An 18,156-nucleotide genomic window follows, 5' to 3' on the forward strand; every position below is an offset into this window, starting at 1 on the left:
ATAAATGATTCATATATTAATCAGACACTTGATGCTGTTATTATTATTATTATTATTATTATTATTATTATTATTATTATTATTTTGGTAAAAACAAGTTGATGCCGGTTGAATGCATGGGAGAAATTTAAGGTTCTAGAACGCCATCTTGACCTTGGACCCCTGTCACGCATCAAGCCCAGCTATAAATTTAATGCTTGCAGCTTGGCTCCAGATCGCTTAAACAAATGACTTGAACGTGAGGTCTCGACGTTATTTTAAAGAACCATCACATGACAATGCGAGTTTTGTATTTCCGTAAATTAAGTGTATTTTGGGAATGACGAGGTTGGGAGAGGGAGGCATACATATTTTTATTTTTTTTTTGGCTTAGAAAAAGGGGAAGAGGGGGGAAGAGACAAGCTCACCCTCGCGTAGCAGCCCTCACTGGGCCCCCACCCCGCCAGAAGAATGTTCGATGCGGGTAGAGACCGTATGTTGGGCACTCCGGCCGGTTTTACTTATACCTTCCCCATCCGTGGGCCGGTTCGGTTACCCGACCCGACCCTCTGTGTGAGTACGTCACACCTGGCACCACCCAGGCTACCAGCCGACCAGTAAGAAGCATACATGTTGGTGGGAAGAAAAAGAGGGCATATTCCTCCTTCGTTATCCTTCTCTTTTTCTTTTTTCTTTTTTGCTTTCTTTTTGCTTTTAGTTTGGGCTTTTTGGAAATACTTTTGTTAAGGGAACATATTCCACACCCGTGATTAAAGGAAGCTTTTGTTCGGCCTTTCCACCTAAGGGCTCATTTGATTGGGATATTCAGATTATAGAATAGTTTGGCTATTCTTAAAAAAGTAAATTTTATCTTATTTGGTTGGTAGAAAATTACTTCAAAAAATAGTATCAAAAAAAATTTATTATGTTTGATTGGATGTAAACTTATATGAAAATATTGTAAAATTTTCAACAATATTTTTGAATAAACAGTTAAGTTTTCAATTCATTTGTTAGCTATTTATAGTTTACTTATATAAACACTATCAATATTTGCTATTTCGAATATTGAAATATATTTTCATAAGTTAGCAAATATTTTAAAATTAATTATACACATATATATTTATTATTATAAATAAAATTTAGTATATTTGGGTATATAAATAAATATATTAATTATGAATAAATTTTATGTTAGATATATTTGATAATTAATAAATATTTTTTTATTAATAACTAATATTTTTTATTAATAAATATATTAATATATTTATAATATAAGAATGTAATATATATTAGTTATATTAATTTAATTAATATAATATTAATATAATATAAGTGAGGATATTTTTGTCAATAAATAATATTTTCGGATTAATGAAAAAACAAATTCCATCCCTTGGTGGTATTTGATATAAGATCTATTTTCCTATGTTGTTGGATTACCCCAACCAAACGGGCCATGAAAGTAATCTAAAGATTTGAAATAATGACCGTTTAAAGGAGCTAAGATTCCGCAAATCGCAGGAGAAAAGAGAGGGTCAAGTACTTTATTGGAGGTGATGAAGCAATATTAAATGCGTGCTAATGATGTGATCATGAGGTATCTAGTATCTAGTATACTTGAAGTCCATTGAAAACAGCAAAAAGCTCCTTTCGAGTCCATGACATGAATGATGGAAAGAGAAACGATGACCACAAAAGTAGAGCCGGTGCCTTCTTTTTGGTGGAGCTGCAAGCTCTCCTTTACACTATTAAGCGTGCAGAGAGTACTTGGGGGACCCTGTTTGGGATTATATTTTACCTTTTGGCTATAAGTGAAGGGGTGTTTAAAAGAAAAACATAACTTCTGAGCTATTTATGAAAAAGGTACACAATTTAGTAAGCCCGGGCAGCAATGGATTGAGTATGGATCAAGTCGATCCAAGTTTAAGCAAGAAAAATTCCCCCCAGAACCTTTGTATGCATAATTAAGTTCATGCATGAACTTCTGGTAATGAAAAAAAATAGATAATACAATAGTGTAAAGAAAAGATAGATAATATACAGCATGTAAAATAAAATATAAAAAATACATTAGAGTGTAATGACAAGAAAATGGAATATAATAAAATATATAATTTAAAATGTAATGTATAAATATATTAAAATAAAAACTAGAGTGAAAAATTAAATACAAAAGACATAATAAAAAATAAGAACTAAATGTAAGATTGATATAAATGAAGCAAGGATTAAACATGAGTGGAAAAACTTAAAGCATGCTTGTACTGGCAGTCCAATCAACACAAAGATTAGAAAAATGTATATGTGCATATTTAATATTCTGAAAGATTTATTTTATGAAAGAAATAGGTCGAACTTGTAAAGTATTAAAATACAAAAAAAATAAATCATATAAAAATATAAATAGAATAAATATTTGAATAGAAATATATAATAAAATTTTTTTAATAAAAAAACTATAGAATGTAAAACTGAATAACAAATTAAAGTTAATGGAAAAGACCCAGCACTATTTTCCTATCAGCAATGCATGGTCAAATTTCAAAAAAAGCATCAACACAACTATTTAAAGAAATAAGAAAAATAAATTAAATTTCATATAATAGGAAGGAAAATTTTGTTAAGTGTTAAAAACATAAAATAATAGATATAAAAAATAGTTTTCTTTAGTCCCATCTATGGAGAGGTGGGAGAGACTAGTACTAATGAGAGAGAGAGAGAGAGAGAGAGAGAGAGAGAGACTTAATCAATGAGAGAAGGGGAGGGTGCGAAGGCTTGGGATGGTGTTTTATTATTGTATTTTCTCATCAACTAATTAAGCCATAAGTGTTGCTGAGATGTAAGGCTGAGTTGTTTCAACCAAACCATATGAGACCTAGGGTTAGAAGGGCAGCTTCATGCGCCAATGGCAGCTCTGATGGCTATTGGTAAATTCCCTTCCCAGCCCATATTCATGCGTGTCTGTTGACTTGCCAAGTCCTCTCAATTATTTACACTTTGATTTCAAAATACCTTCTCTACTAAGATTTTTTTTCTTTTTATATATGTTTGAAACCAAGTGGTTCATCCGAACTATGTGGAGGTGGACCAGGAGCAGTAATACCAAGAGTAGTAATAGAGGAAAGATGTTTCACAATAAAGATAAAGAGATTTTTTTTAAAAATATATATATATAAAGAAGGGGTAAGAGCCTGCCTATACCTTATTTGAGGAAATGATGTACAGAGATCACAAGTTGCTGAAGGGCAGCGACGTACATCATTTAGTAAGCGTGGGGCCTTCCACCTTCATCCTTCCCTCATGAAAAATTTTGATGTCATTTTTACATTATCTTCTCTCTCCCTATGTTTTTTAAAGCAATTTGAGAAGCAGCGTGAAACATTTCCATTTGTCAAAATTATATTTTGGATAAAATAGTTTGGAGGCTGGTTATTAGCTATATGGTGCGAAGTACAAGCTCAGGTGATGACTCTGTACAGCGTTACTGCCAATTGCCAAAGTGCGCCATGTCAGCCCTTCAAAATTATCTTTGAACCATAAACACACTGAAAAAAAAGCCTAAGCTCGAGTCACAAAATCAACAAGAAGGCTTTAAAAAGATTAAATAATTCAAAATGGAACAAAGTTCTAGCATACGCAAGAGTATAGGATAGTGGTGAATGATGTTTCTTTCATCCATTGATCAAATAAATGTTAACAAACTGCAGTAAGTTTTTTTATCTATCTACAATTGCACTGGTTTCCAATTGGAGCTCAACAGCATCAACCAGCATCCTATTCCAATTCCTGTACAGGGAGGTGAAACCATAGCACTTCCACAAGCAACATGTTTCTGAGTCCCACGCCGATCATCAAATTTTGCAAAGAAAAAAGAAAAATGCGACTGTATGCAACTTCTTGTGGATTTTGTAAATAGTCAATGTCCTTTTTGTACCTCAGGGAATAGTTGCAACACCAGCATCCTGTAGCAAAGAAACGATGTCAGATTATGCCATTTTGCGAAACATTAATGGGGCCCATAATGCTAAAATGAAGAGAGCCCAAAATTTGGAACTGAGAGATTGAGGTTAGTAATGAAACAAAGGAAGTTCATGACATTGCATTAGCACAATGCACTTGCAAGTTGTGATATTTACATCAAATTTGTGAACTGCTCCTCGAGAACATTTAAAACCAAAGGACAAGTAGTAAGATTTCATTTTTTTGAAGGTAAGGTGGATTTGAAGGTTGCAGCTGACAGATTTCATTTTTTTGGAATACTCCATTTAAGATTAATGCCTTAAGTTAAATTTCTATGTTGGCACGCTTGAAATAGCAAAAAGATTTAGTGTTGTTATTGTCATTATAGTTTGCAGTAGCTGCTTCTTGAGCGCATACCATTCTGCATGATACTGCGTAAATGATAACCACACTCGTCTACCTCATAATATTTGAATTTTATGTAGCAAGAAAATGCTAATAGTTTGTTGGCAAGCACAAAAAAAAAGAAACCACCAGTATTTAACCAACGTATTTTCATTGGGTTCCTGATCGGTTCTGAATAGATCCCAGAGATTAGTAATTTGGTTGGAGTTAAATGTTCCAGTTCCACCCACAACATTTTGGTTATTTCGTCTGCCCAACCCAAAACAATGCATGTACGCTTTGGTTCTATCTTAAATATGTTACAGATTGAACTTTTAGCTTACATGACATATATGGTACCGGACAAGACCTCCACTTGGTAATACCTACGAGTTGTTTGTACTTCTAGCTAACATCCAGCATTCCATACCTCATATTGAGCAGCTAAGTTCCCTTTTCCCCTCTTAAGCTAAGAATATGCTATGTTCATTTCAAATATTTGACATGAGTTTATAGATTACATAATATCGTACATGTAACAGTGATAACATACACTTTGGTACAACACAAGATCTATTGTGCCGGTACCAGACACCGTACCGGTTGTCCGGCGGCACGAGTCGGTACGGCACGTGTCAGGCCCGTACCGAGAGAGAAAACCAGCTGGAGCCGGAGAAGGAGAAGAGAAAGAGAGAGAGAGCGGTGGAGGGAGGGAGAACAGAGGGCCGCGCGCGCGGGGGGGGGGGGGGGGGGGGGGCGGCGGCGGCAGCGGAGGCCACGGCCGCATCCCCTATTTCTTTCGAAGTCGGCAGTATATAATAGCAAAGTCAATAGTTGCTCATTGTTTTTTGTAAATCAAATGATCAATTTGAAGTAAGTCCATCAACTACATTTCGTTGCTCTGAGGCAGAGCTAAACTGCTATCTTCGATCGATCATCAACATATTTGAACAACTCTCCATGATTTTGTCCTTGCTCTTTTTTCAGCATGAAGCAGTTAAATGGAGGTCTATGTGTGTGGATGGAGCATTTTTTTCTCGAATTTGAAGTTCTTACATGACATTTTTCCTTATTACACCTGAATTTTGTGTCTTGCTTTATGACCAGTTATATAAAATTGCTAGTAAGAGTTATTCTTCAGGTCCATTTTCTCCCAAGGCTATTCAATAATGGACTCCTCCCTTGACAGTGAAGTGGTGCATAATCAATAATATGCCTTCTCCATATAAGAAAATAAATTATATAAATTCGTTTGTGTCTAAATGTTATTAAGACCTTATAGGTGTTGACAGAGGGGCAAGGACAGATACAGAGTAAATAGAGAACAACTGATGTATATTTGGCATTAAGAGTTCAATGAAAATGTCATGCTGGAAGCTGTTTCTACTGCTACAAATACTTTTGAAAGAGTGTAGCACGCATTGATTCAGTGTATAATTAATAATTGATATGCAGCCTTTTTTGAATAATATTATGCCATTTTATTCCATGTATGAAGTACCCATCCAAGGGAAAGAAGAAGAAAAAGAAAAGAAAGAAATGAAGGAAAGAAGAAGAAAAGAAAAGAAAGAAATGAATGAAAGAAGAAGAAAAGAAAATAAAGGAAGGAAAAAAACAAAGGAAGCAAGGAAGGAAGGAAGAAGAAAAGGAAAAAAAATGAAGGAAACAAGAAGAAAAGGAAAGGAAGAAGAAGAGAGAAAGTAAAGAAAGAAAGGAAGGGAGGGAGAAGAAAAACAAAGGAATGAAGGAATGAAAGAAGAAAAAGGAGATGCAAAAACATAATTAAGATCCAACTACAATCCAAAGTTATCTTTGGTGAAGAAAACTAAAATAGGTATTGAAATTGTTGGAGAAACCTCACAGGATAAGGACATTTCTCACAAGCATTTCATAATAGACTATATATTAAGAAGCTCGCGAGTAGGATTAGTTGTACCTACTGTTTAACATTTCTAACAGCAAGCATTTTTGTCCTGATAAAACTGTTTTAAATTGACTTGTAAGAGTCAACTATAAGACTATAAGTCAAACAAAGACCTAAACAAATGCAAGAAATTAGACTGTTGTTATCTTGTCATTTCTAGACAAGAAAAAATAGTGCATGATGTTCAGGTGGTGAAGCATGAAAAAAACAACGTATGATGCCTAAGAATCTTAAGATTAACTTAATTCTGCCAACAAACCATCCAAACAACCTATTGGTTGAAAATAAGCAAAAAATAATTTGATCATGATAACTTACGATATTTTGTCTGCAGCATAAAATATTCGAAGCTTTCTTGGTCCACCTCCTCCCCACGAACTTGTTAGAGAATAAATAACTTGCTCTACTTGAGTGCCTGCTGCTGTCAAAACAAACTGGAGTACTGTTTTGCTCAAATGGCTGTTTGAGACATGATGGCAAAGAAAATATTAAGATGCAGGATTATGCAACAAACAGATAATCCTGTAAGCCAACAATGCAACCAAAGTTGTGGATCTAGACACTACTTTTAACTGGCCCATCCACCACGACTGGGCTTATTTACAAAGGATAAGTATCCAAACAATCACAATGAAATCGAGAACAAGGAACTGCACCAGCCATGCATCAAACATAACCATGACAGTATGACACCCTTATCAAAAAAAAAGACCATCTAATTTGTCGACTTTAACTGACTATTAATGACACTTATTTTCTTTTTTTTTTCTGAGATTGTTGAATCTTTGTCCTAAATTACTAATGCTACTCAATGACCAGGCTGGTTTCATTGATGTCCACAATTGTACGACTAGCTAACTGGACAGTGTTTCTGATGACTTTACAAGGTCACAAGTAAGACTACCTCCCAAAGCTCCTCATGAGATAGGACTTGATCAAGGACTAGCTCAAATCAGATTAGAACTTACTGGCCTGTCTTGTCTATATTAAGCAATACTCTGTCAGAAAAACATAATGCTAAATAGTATCCCAAGGGTGCATGAAAAAGAAAGCTGTGTGGTGAACATACAGATATGCATGAACAGGAAACACCTTGAAAAATCTATCCTAAACTCTAAGGCAAGAAAATTAAAAAGTTTTAGGGCATACCAGTGGATAAAGTATAGCCATAATTCCATAGCTAACAAGTGTGGAGAAAAAGAGAATTGGAAGAACACATGGACTTCCTGAAAATTCAAAATGAAAACTTTTAACATGTTGAATCCAGAAATAGTATATAAATGAGAAACCTAGAAAGCTGAAATAAGATAACGAAGAATGATTGAATCAAGTTTGATGATATGGAGAAAGAGCATAAGTTTTATTAACAAAAAAAGTATATTATAAGTGCTAGTAAAATCATTCTTTGAGGATTGCATTTGTAAGATACATAAAATGAATGTCATTGAAGTGCACACTCTCATTGTTAAAGAATAATAACAAAGCATCTCATAGCAAAAGCAACATGAGCAAATACTTGTACAGTAGCGTCATCAAATACATGCACATAAGCATTTATTTGTTTTCTAATGTTCATTAATATACAAGGCATTCGTAGTATACAATAGATTATCCATAAAGTAACCAACTTGAGTGACAAAAATCATACCAAATCCTGCAAAAAATGCCCAGTTTGATTCGAAGAACTCAAGCCTTTCATTCAAACTCACTTCAGAAAAATTCCATTTGTACCTGAACATGTTTATAGCAAATGAATTGATGTCCTCTCACTATTTTTACATACTCATACAAGAACACATAAGCTGTGATGCATACTCAAAACAACAGTATTTGTACAAAAGTTTTCTAGAAACTGGATGCATACTCAAAACAGTAGTAGGCATATATCAAGGAAAGAAGCAGAAAATTGATTGCCTTGCCAATATAGGGTATAAAACCTGCAGCAAAAACCTGCATCGTAGAACATAAAGAGTTTTCTCATAAATATACTTGATATAATATGAACAATATGGAAAAGCTGGGGTAGACCTTGGCCATGTTAATATACAAAATTTTGCTTCCAAGATGAATAATAAGTGGAAAAGCAGCACATGATCACATAAAAAAACATGTAAGGCATTAAGCAGAAACCAGCGCACCACTGCACCTCTATGAAGAAGATGTTCAGCAAAAGGATTGAATAAACCTGCTCGCCAATTCCCAGAAAGACCCTATTGGATCATTAAAACATGAAAGAGACCTTTGAGTATACTGTGAAAAACATCGTGCATATTTTGATGAAATTGCAGAAACTACTGGAATAGTAGAACCAGGAAAGCTATGCTAGCAAGATTACCGCTCAAATCCACTTGGCCTTCCCACTTGTCTGAGACTCTGGGAGTCTGGTGAATCTTTTCTGTTAGGTGTTTGTGCCTTGGAAGGTCCTTGTTTTCTCAGAACATCAAAAGCATACTTGGCAATGTCATTGTACCTGGTTTAGGGCCAGCAGTAATGGAGGATATATTTAAACAAAGGAGAAGGAGGAATAGTGATGAGCCAACTCAATACATGCAATCTGATGCAAGTTCATATTTTGGAGAAAATAACATAAAATCTTTATACCTGGGCGAGCATCAGAGAAACAAAATTTCATCATAACTAATTTCAAATCTATTGCACAATTAAATAACGGTCATGAGAAGGTGCCAACTACTTTCTTAGTGATTGTATACTAGAAGTTGGTGATCTATCTCAACATCAGCAATGTTGAGGAATTTAGGAGTATTGGGGAGGGTTGTGCCCCCAACCCACCAAAAAATAAATAAATAATGGCTAAATAATGAACAAATTAATAATAATAAATTGGTATAAAGTATTGACAATCATGAGTGTTGCATGAGGAAGAAGACTTTGTGAGAGACAATAATATTACAAACAAATGGCCTTATTTCATTCACTCCTAGTGGGATTGAAATATACTTATTCCATCATTCATTTCTTTGCAAGGTCCTACTTCATCACAGTAAGCATGTTTATCCCATCTTCACTTCAATTGTTATCTTCTCAAATCCTCTCCTTCCTAAAACACTGAGTCAGTGTCAATATACCGTCCTACCTCCTGCAATACTGCTTGCGCATCCAAACATCTAGTTTCACTTCCAAAACTTTATCCCTCAATAACCCAGCTTGGTCGCATGATTGTGTTCTTCATGATGTCATAGGTTTATAGCTTACTCAAAATTTTATTTGAACTTGATTTTTTCCTTCATAGCTCTATTACACATTCTTTCTTATTCTTGTTCTAGTTTCATAGAGGACTCTTCTACCAGCAACTTGCCAGATCCCCTCCACCTAAAAGACACCTACTATGACAATAATTACCTCATTTACACAAGAAAATGAAAAAAAATGGCAGTACTAAGGATGTGTGTGTGTGTGTGTGTGTGAGTGAAAGCTTAAGTAAACAGCATGATACCTACCACAGGGTGCTCAATATGAAGCTGAAAACATACAGAGGATAGAACCAGAAAATCTGCAACATCAATAATATGTAATAGACAAAGTCAATGCATAAGATAACAGTAAGCAAACTTTAAAGCCATTTATATGAAAAGAGAGAAAACATTAAGAAAAGAGAAACAACTAAGGATAGCAATGATATGGAAGGATGATACATAAATATACTATGAACAAATTTTATCAAATTTCTATGTATTATAAGGAATATGGTCACAGGCAAACTATCAACAAATAAGAAACTAATCTTAGGCAGGTCGAAGTCTAATGATGATTATACACCTGATCTGCGAGTATGAACTTTGGTTTGCTTCTTATTTCTTATATCATTGTGAGATTGTATGGTTCCTTCTCTAGAAGAAGAATTCAGATTCGTTATGCACAGAGATGTGTATAGTTGGTTACAAATGTTCAACAGAGTTGAGTGAGAGCAAGAACAGCTTCAACTTTAAAAGCTAAATTTTTCTAATATGAGGTATCCCCAAAATTTCCACAAAAACAACTAATGATATCTGCAAGATACATGATTATTTTAGGTAATTAAAAATAAAAAATATTTTGGTGAAGTTCCTCTAACCAACTTAAGATGTTTTACCAAGATTACAGCCTTGAGCACACCAAGAGAAGATTAGAGGCATGCATATTGTTTTCTTAAGTGTTTTGCAATTATTTGGACACCCACTTACAACAGCTGTGCTTTAGATTATTGGATGCAATATCTAAGGATTAGATAGATATAACTGTTGAAGAGAATATACAGTTGTTCTTAATGAGTACTAATTCTTTGAAAGTGCATGGTATGGCAGCCTCTTTGAGAAGCAACGAAAAACTAGGAGCACGTACTCACCTAGATACATCATAATTATGCTATTCAAGAGCAAAATAAGGAGAACTGGAAGATGAAATCTAGTTGATCAGATACTTTAGAGGTCCAGGAAGAACAACAATTCAATATCTAAGCCGAATCAACAGTTCAAGCTGTGTTAGTGAAGGTTGTTTCGATATCTTGTTAAAGAGCAACAATTTAAATAATATTCATTTACAACAATTCGAATAATTTTGATTTATCAATAAATTTACTAGGTTTAACAATGAGGTATATCTCTCTTGAAGCGGGAGAATCACTTCCATTTGATCTGCTAATTAGGAATCTCAAAGCATGCATTCAAGAACATTCTTATTGTTATTGGGTTTGAAATACTATAGTTACGAAGAAATTTCACCGAAAGGAAAACACATGTTGTGCGGCAAACTCTTTTTGTACACATTCTGAAAAAGAATTTTCAAAAACAAGATAACCTGTTTCACACACTAAATCTTCAGAATATGGTTTAATGGGAAGATTATTTGCTAACAATATTTTCATTGGAAGTAAAGCAGCGTAACAACATGCTTTCTTTCCTGATGAAAAAAATCCCTTACCTCAACATCAACCACCTTGATTCCTAAAGAGTGAAGGACATGACAAATATCATGGCAAGAACCTTTTTATTGAAATGATGTTTCAGAAATCACTTTTTAAAAACTATAGTGGATTCATTGAAAAGATAAATCTCTATAGCACGTGAATTTATTGAAGTAAGATGTAAAAAATTCAAGACACCTACTTTCGTCCACAAGTCATATAATAAAAAATTTCAGACAATGTGGCTTGGGCTTACCTCATGTTTATCACGAAATATATAGATATTATAGAGATAGAGAAAGAGGGAGGGATGGGATCATCTGCACTTCTCTTCTAACATGGTAAGCAAAGTTCTAAGCATGGTATGTCATACCGTACTGAACATAATGGTACGGAACCGCACCATACCGGTACGGTACGGAGGGCATACCGACATTCCGTATGCTGAACCGCCCCTCATATCAGGGCGTATCAACACAGTGACAAAGTGGCACCGGTATGGGGCCCAATACCAGGACGGTGTACCTTGGTTCTAAGGTCTTTGGAAAATCTCCAATAGCTCAAGGTAGGAAAATATCCATAGGCAGCAAGGAAATTCTACTGGTTGTGTCACTTTGACATCAAAATCTTGTTCACCCAGACTTGCCTCTTAACATTTTTAATACATTCTTCAATCAAGAACCTTTATAGCCATTATAAGCTACCAAATTCAACCTTGATTTGATTGAAGTAACATTCTCTATTGCTTTGTCATTTTCTATGTTAATGCACATGCTTTTTTTAAGATTCAACCACCAACTTTATTTACAACAAAACCAGCAACCACACAAAAGGGAATATGTCAGTTTGTAATATTATTGCGTATGCAATTCTTCCTAAATATTCCCATTCCCAACTTGTTTAAAAGCCCCAAAACCTGCTTTCATTAGTAGTTGAATTTGTTACAGCAATTGCTCCTGATTTAAGCTATTTAAGCGCTCTAGCACCTTCACTCTTCACCCTTCTGGAAGTGTTTCAAATGGACTATACATGATACAATTAATTTGCCAACATATTATATAACATATTTGATTTACAGCCCCAAAAGAAAAAAGCAAGTAATAAAAAATACTAAGATTTAACATATCATAAGCAGCACGTACATAGAAAATCTGAATAAGGATGAAACGTAAGAAGGAATAAAGTGCTAAAGCTTCTTTGTGGTTGCAAAGATGCTGTGGACCTAATTTTTCACATTGATCAGGTAATATCCACAGCAGTGTCGGGATGACTGCAGACTTTAGTGTAAATAAACTGCACCGAGAAAAGAAGTTATCAGTAAATAAATTATCAAATATAAAACTTGAAAACAATTAACCGTAGAGCTATCTGTTCAAGCTCCTGCATGATTATAATTTGTTAAGCATTAGCTACAAAAAATACAAGATCGATTGCAACCAACTGCAAATAAAATTATGCATAACATTGCAAAAGTTAACACCTGAGACAAATACAGACAAATACACTTCGTTCCACAACCATAAAAGAAGTTTATTGAAAGAAAGAATTGACCAGTACTGAGAAAAGAAATCTTGATATCAATTTTCATGTCCATTAATTTTTCTTTAATAAATATAAACAAATAACCACCTTTAAGATGCTTGCAGACTAATGTAGCTTGTAGGCCATAACAAAGTATAAGGAAATAAAGGGAATTAATACAAAATTTTAGACAAATATTACAGAAAAATCTGAACAAATTATTTTGATAACGACAAAAAAGCCACCGCACAAAAATACTGGTCCCAAGCAGGCTGAGAACACTGGAGGCATAACGTCAAACTTTTAGCCAATACAGCAAAAGAGGTAATCTATGAATGTCCCAACGTAAACGAGCATATAGTGTAAAGCATCAGACGACATAGATTGAATGCATCATACATTTAATATTAGAGCATGACAGTATATATAACAATTTTTCTGTCGAAAATGCATGACATAATTTGTAAATATATGGCCACAACATACCTGTGAGTGCATGACCACATCATGCCAGTAAGGCTAGTTGGAAAGATTTAGAAGGCATGAAAAGGATGCTGAACTTGTATATATCATTATATCAAAATGCTTTATGAAGCTATCAATTAGGGAATCAAAAGGATGATAAACTTGGATGTATTACTATAACAGAATGTTTTATGAAGCTATCAAGTAAGGATATTAAGTTTTATGTTTTATTTTGAAAAAAATGTTGGATTGATGTAATTGGTTGGGAGGTTATGGTCAATCTAATTCCTATGTACCTCTTCTTCTACATCTCTCATTTTTTCTAAATTTTTATATTTTAACAACTGGGATGCTAGATTGACCCCTCAATTGCTAGAGAACTTGTGGGGAAAAGATATTAAAAACTTCAATTTTGTATGATTTAATGAAAGTTAACAAATTTCTCAATCTTTGTAGTTTGTAGGCTCACCACTGTCCAGACATAGAACTCGCATGAAGAAGAAAGCAATGAAACCCTAACACAAATGTAGGCCCCAATATATGAAAGCACAATCACGATTATATAAAAAAGTAAAACAAATCTAGACCCCAATATATGAAAAACACAATCGTAATAATATAAACAACCTAACAAATCCTACTAACCCTTAGAAAACCCATATACTACTGTTCAAACAAGTTATCTTTAGTCAGGTTCACAAGGGAAATCTTCAAATCCCCAAAAGCATTATAGCTAGCATGGATGCTTAACTGGAGTCTATAATCCCAAACAAAGAAAAGGAAGGAGAATAACATTCATGAACGTGCAAACAAGAAAATCAGACCTTAAATTATAAACTATTTTTCATAGCCACCTTTCTGACATGTTATATACTTTACCGAGTGCAACTTTAATCACCATATTCATAGAATCAGCATAAATATGTGCACAAGATCATACTATCAATAAAACAGCATACGCAAGATAGCTACAACAAAAGGTTGCTCTTTCTTCCCTCCATCCTCCATTTGCCTTACTTGCCACAACAACCCGACATTTCAACTAACTGTTTAAGACATCATCAAGACATTGTCGCACAGCTAGTCTCTACAAATGGGTATATTATATGAGCTCGCTAAACTAGTCAAAATTCTTACTTGGAAACAAACTCAAGGTGAAACCAGAGGAAAGAGTAACGATGGAAAAGAAACATAATATTTCAGCCAAAATCTAAAACAAGAAACCCTTATATAACATCACCAGCTTTCTCAGACTATTGCATGAGAAAAACCACCAAAAAAAAAACAGCAACCAAAAACAGATTTTTTTTCTTTTTATTTCACAAACAATTCCAAATGACACCTTAATTCCCACCCACCCGTCTATCTAACATTTGAACACCATCCATTTAGGATCACATATCAACCAAGCCAAGAATTAAACGAATATGCGAAGAGATTAAACCTAGGAAAAGTTTCAAAACCATAGTCCGGTACCTTCCCAAGAAAATGAATCCGTTCAAGAGGAAGCACTGGCCAGTTCTGATCGACAGCATCTTCGACCTGAACCAAGAAGATCAAAGAAACAGACATTTAATCGAAATTAAGCATTGGAGATGTAGAAATCGAAGGTACAGAAAGAATGTTTGGAGAAAAACTGGAAGAAATCAAGAACCTAAAGCAGAAGATGAGGACGCGATGGAGAGAGCACGCTTCTCTGAATCCGGCCAGCCAGAGGCTGCCCGCCTGCTTCGCCTGGGACGCGAAAGCATCCATCGGACGGCGACCGGAAGACTGCCGGCGATCGAGCGAGAGAGCGGGACGCTTTCGGCTCCGGGCTTGGCCTCTATCGCTTAGGAGAAAAGGGGAAGAGGGCGACTGTTAATGGAATCCTTCTTTAATTAAAGGATTAGTAATGGAGGTTAAGCCTCTTTTTTTTGGTCAAATATGGAGGTTAAGCCTTTGCTGACGATGGGTTTTTCTTGCACGGGAGGAGCCGGTTCAGAGCCGGCCTGACCCACCTCAAATTGAACCGGGCTTGATCGGACCAAGTCAGACACGGAGGACACGACCGTCTCTCTCAAAGACAAAGATTGTATCTTTCGCAGGAAGAACAATGTGCTTTGAGATATGTGCATAGCTTGATTTGATGGCCAATGTTATGAAAGAAGATTGATCATTCTCTACCTCGCTAATCCATATAATTGCCGAGATATAATGGAGGTTTAGATATTTTGGGTTTCATATTTTCATGTTACTTATTATCAATACAAGTTCTATCCTTATCGTCAATGAAAAGAGATACTTTACATCAACAATCCACTTATAGGCTTACTAACCATGTAACAAACTTACAATGTTGCTAACTTTACTTGCCAAAAAGTTGTACTTATAAAATAAATTATTTTTTCGCAAAATCCTCATCAACCTATAGATTCTAAATACTTATGGGCATCAAAAACTGGCCCTAGTCCTTGTCAACCTAAAAGGCATGTATTGTTCGAAGCAACGTAATTATCAATCACCACTATGATATCTATATATCTACTTGATTGGCCTTATTAGTCTAAACTATTTTATTAAAAACATAACTTTTATAAGACGAGTGAGTCAACCCCAATGCCGAGGAAGACGAGTGGGTGCTTTAAGAACAGGTAATTGAGTTGTTTTTGTGAAGTTTCAGAGATTTGTGTCATAAACTGTAGTCTAGATTTCTTTCAAAAGACTACCACCTAGATGTATAATTATATTCTGCATTTCCTTCCCATGAAACTAATCCCAAACAAAACGAAGCACTGGCAGATTCTGATCAATGTAATTCTCGAACCGAGTAAAGCATGCATGAGGGAAAAAATTCAGAGAAAATAAAAGGTTTAAAATTAGAGAACCATGCAAGAAATTACAAAATAAGTAATTCAAAAGAGGAACTACGCGACCTAGTACAGAAACAGACAACTCTGAGAAGAAGCAATGGCAGAGGAACAGAGGAGGGACAGACAGGCCTGGCTCTCCTTCTTGTTTCTTAGAAAGATGGGGAATGGCTTGGTGTTGACATTCTATAACTCTTAGAGATTGTGATTGACTTGGATTCTAAAAGATTTCGGATCTGAGGAACTAGATTTCGAACTGTCGACCATTTTTTGGATTGAGTTCATGCTGGTTATCGCTTACATCATTTTATAAAATCAGGCTGGCTTTGATCGAGTCCTTATCAACTCTTTCAATCCTTTGGCAGTCCTCTCCGCAAGTTTATCTGCCTGCCTGTGGTCAAGACTGTCACTGAAGACTGAAATAAAGTAGTTTACATGGACTTTGGACTTCAAGGGAAGACAAGCTCATCTCATCTCCACCATAGCTCAATCCTTGTTTCTCCATATCCATAGACAACTCTCTCCGGTTGGTTTCAGGTTTGAATCTATCATGATTCTCATAAGTAAAACAACTAGAGTGACAAATATGACTGCACATAGCTTACCTTGATCCATCCTGCAATATCTCTCATATGTGAGATTGTTACTCTTCAAATGTTTCTTTCTTTTAACATCCCATGAAGTACTTTTGTGACCCGTTTCGAGAGTAGTTGACTTGGTGGAATTGCCTAAACAACACAAAATAAAGGAACAAAAAGGAGGGGAAAAAAAGAAATCAAACAAGCAATTGCTATAATATATATCCCATTAGGAGTTCCCTTTAAAGGTCGATTCTTATGAAGATTTTTTGATGAAAATTCTTATCATGCAATGTATAAAAGAATAAAGAATCATATACAGTAAAATCAAGTAAAGATCCTGGAAGAAACAAAAAGCTTTCGTACAAAACATACCATGCATGTGATCGAGATAGAGGAGTACAAAGCAGGTCTCGGAGCAATGACAATTCCAAACACTGAGAGGATGCAACGAGGACGATTTGGTGAGTTGATCCACAAAAGGCCATGGCGGCTAAGAGAAGAAGTGATATTGGTTCGGCTCGGCCTCCCGAAGAACAAGAGATGCAAGATCCTCCTTGAGTTGAAGCTGGCTGAGCCGACCCAATATCATGTCATCTCTCCACCTACATTCCATCTCTCTGATCACCACCTTTCTTGTTCTTAGTTCCTTGGACCTTGAGGTTTATCTTGGTTCTCTCTCACTCCCTCCCTCTCTCTCTCTCTCTCGCTCTCATGAATGGTACAGCGATATATAAAATAAAAACATCAAGGACAAAATGCTACATGGTTCAGGGCTGGGAATTCGAAGGGAAGCATCTGCGTCGTGTGGCTTGGGTTTGGTGATATATCACTCCCGATTCATTTAGATAATGGAGATCCTCCAATGATGTTAAGGAGGACAGGAGATACTAGGGAGGGTCGTCACACTTGGACTCAAAGCCATTCCATCTCTGGCCATCTGTGTGTCTTTATCTAAAAACTCCCCGAGTGATGCAGACGAGCGAGACCAGGTCATGGAAGACCCCTACCGGCCCATGGGACCCAGATTTAATCCTTTTCTTTGCCAAATAAAACCCCAAAACACCCACACATTTAGAAAAATTTGGCAAAATAAATGGTTTTGTAATCACTAACACGAGAAACAACTTCGTTTACAAGCACGTTTCTTGACAGCACATGCCTCCAATTCATCAACTGAACTTGGTCGCAAAGGCATAACTTTGTTGCGTACCCCATTTGGAAGAGGTTTTCATGGTCCAGAAAGTACTTTCTGACCCTCTAAAACTATTTTAGTTTGCCAGAAATCTGAAAACGTCTAATTGAAAGAAGCTCCAAAATAAATCTTCTTTAGAAAAGTACTTTTAGCATTCGTTGAAAAGCCATTTTAGATTTACAAAATTTTTCTTTTTTAACTAAAATATCAAAGATAAAATCATATAATTACAGAAAGTGTCCATTTATATCATAATGCATGAAGAAAGAAATCTACAAAAACCCCAACAAACAAGGAATCCTCAAACTATAACCCATGGCTCCATCCCCATTGCATTTGAGCCAACCCAGACAATACCAACATTTACACCTCGAACTATTCATAGGCTAAAC

General features: G+C 35.4%; 1 protein-coding gene across 2 annotated transcripts; it reads right to left on the reverse strand.

Moving 5' to 3' along the window:
* Nucleotides 1-3,633: 3,633 nt before the first annotated feature.
* LOC103703261 (protein EI24 homolog) lies at nucleotides 3,634-15,015 on the reverse strand. Of its 2 annotated transcripts, none has more exons than XM_039130693.1 (11): nucleotides 14,797-15,015; nucleotides 14,619-14,684; nucleotides 12,299-12,449; nucleotides 9,715-9,767; nucleotides 8,592-8,726; nucleotides 8,403-8,466; nucleotides 8,121-8,206; nucleotides 7,905-7,987; nucleotides 7,406-7,482; nucleotides 6,575-6,715; nucleotides 3,634-3,950 (listed from the first exon to the last, which is right to left on the reverse strand). In XM_039130693.1, exons 1-11 carry the CDS (start codon nucleotides 14,895-14,897, stop codon nucleotides 3,924-3,926), a joined length of 984 nt encoding a protein of 327 aa, XP_038986621.1. In that variant the 5' UTR covers nucleotides 14,898-15,015; the 3' UTR covers nucleotides 3,634-3,923. The 2 variants fall into 2 exon arrangements, with proteins under 2 accessions (XP_038986621.1, XP_038986622.1); XM_039130694.1 differs by having other exon boundaries at nucleotides 6,575-6,690; nucleotides 14,797-15,011.
* Between the last annotated feature and the right edge of the window lie 3,141 nt (nucleotides 15,016-18,156).

This window comes from Phoenix dactylifera, chromosome 10 (assembly GCF_009389715.1).
Source record: "Phoenix dactylifera cultivar Barhee BC4 chromosome 10, palm_55x_up_171113_PBpolish2nd_filt_p, whole genome shotgun sequence".
In the NCBI taxonomy this organism is placed as follows: Eukaryota; Viridiplantae; Streptophyta; class Magnoliopsida; order Arecales; family Arecaceae; genus Phoenix; species Phoenix dactylifera.

What these genes read in the sequence shown, in the direction of transcription:
- LOC103703261 (XM_039130693.1), bottom strand. Translation starts at nt 14,897, where the DNA reads ATGGATGCTTTCGCGTCCCAGGCGAAGCAGGCGGGCAGCCTCTGGCTG. An exon ending in TCCTTATTCAGATTTTCTAT is followed by an intron (nt 9,768 to 12,298) that starts GTACGTGCTGCT and finishes TTGATGTTGCAG; the next exon opens with ATTTTCTGGTTCTATCCTCT. An exon ending in TATGCTGCAGACAAAATATC is followed by an intron (nt 3,951 to 6,574) that starts GTAAGTTATCAT and finishes TCTTTGCTACAG; the next exon opens with GATGCTGGTGTTGCAACTAT.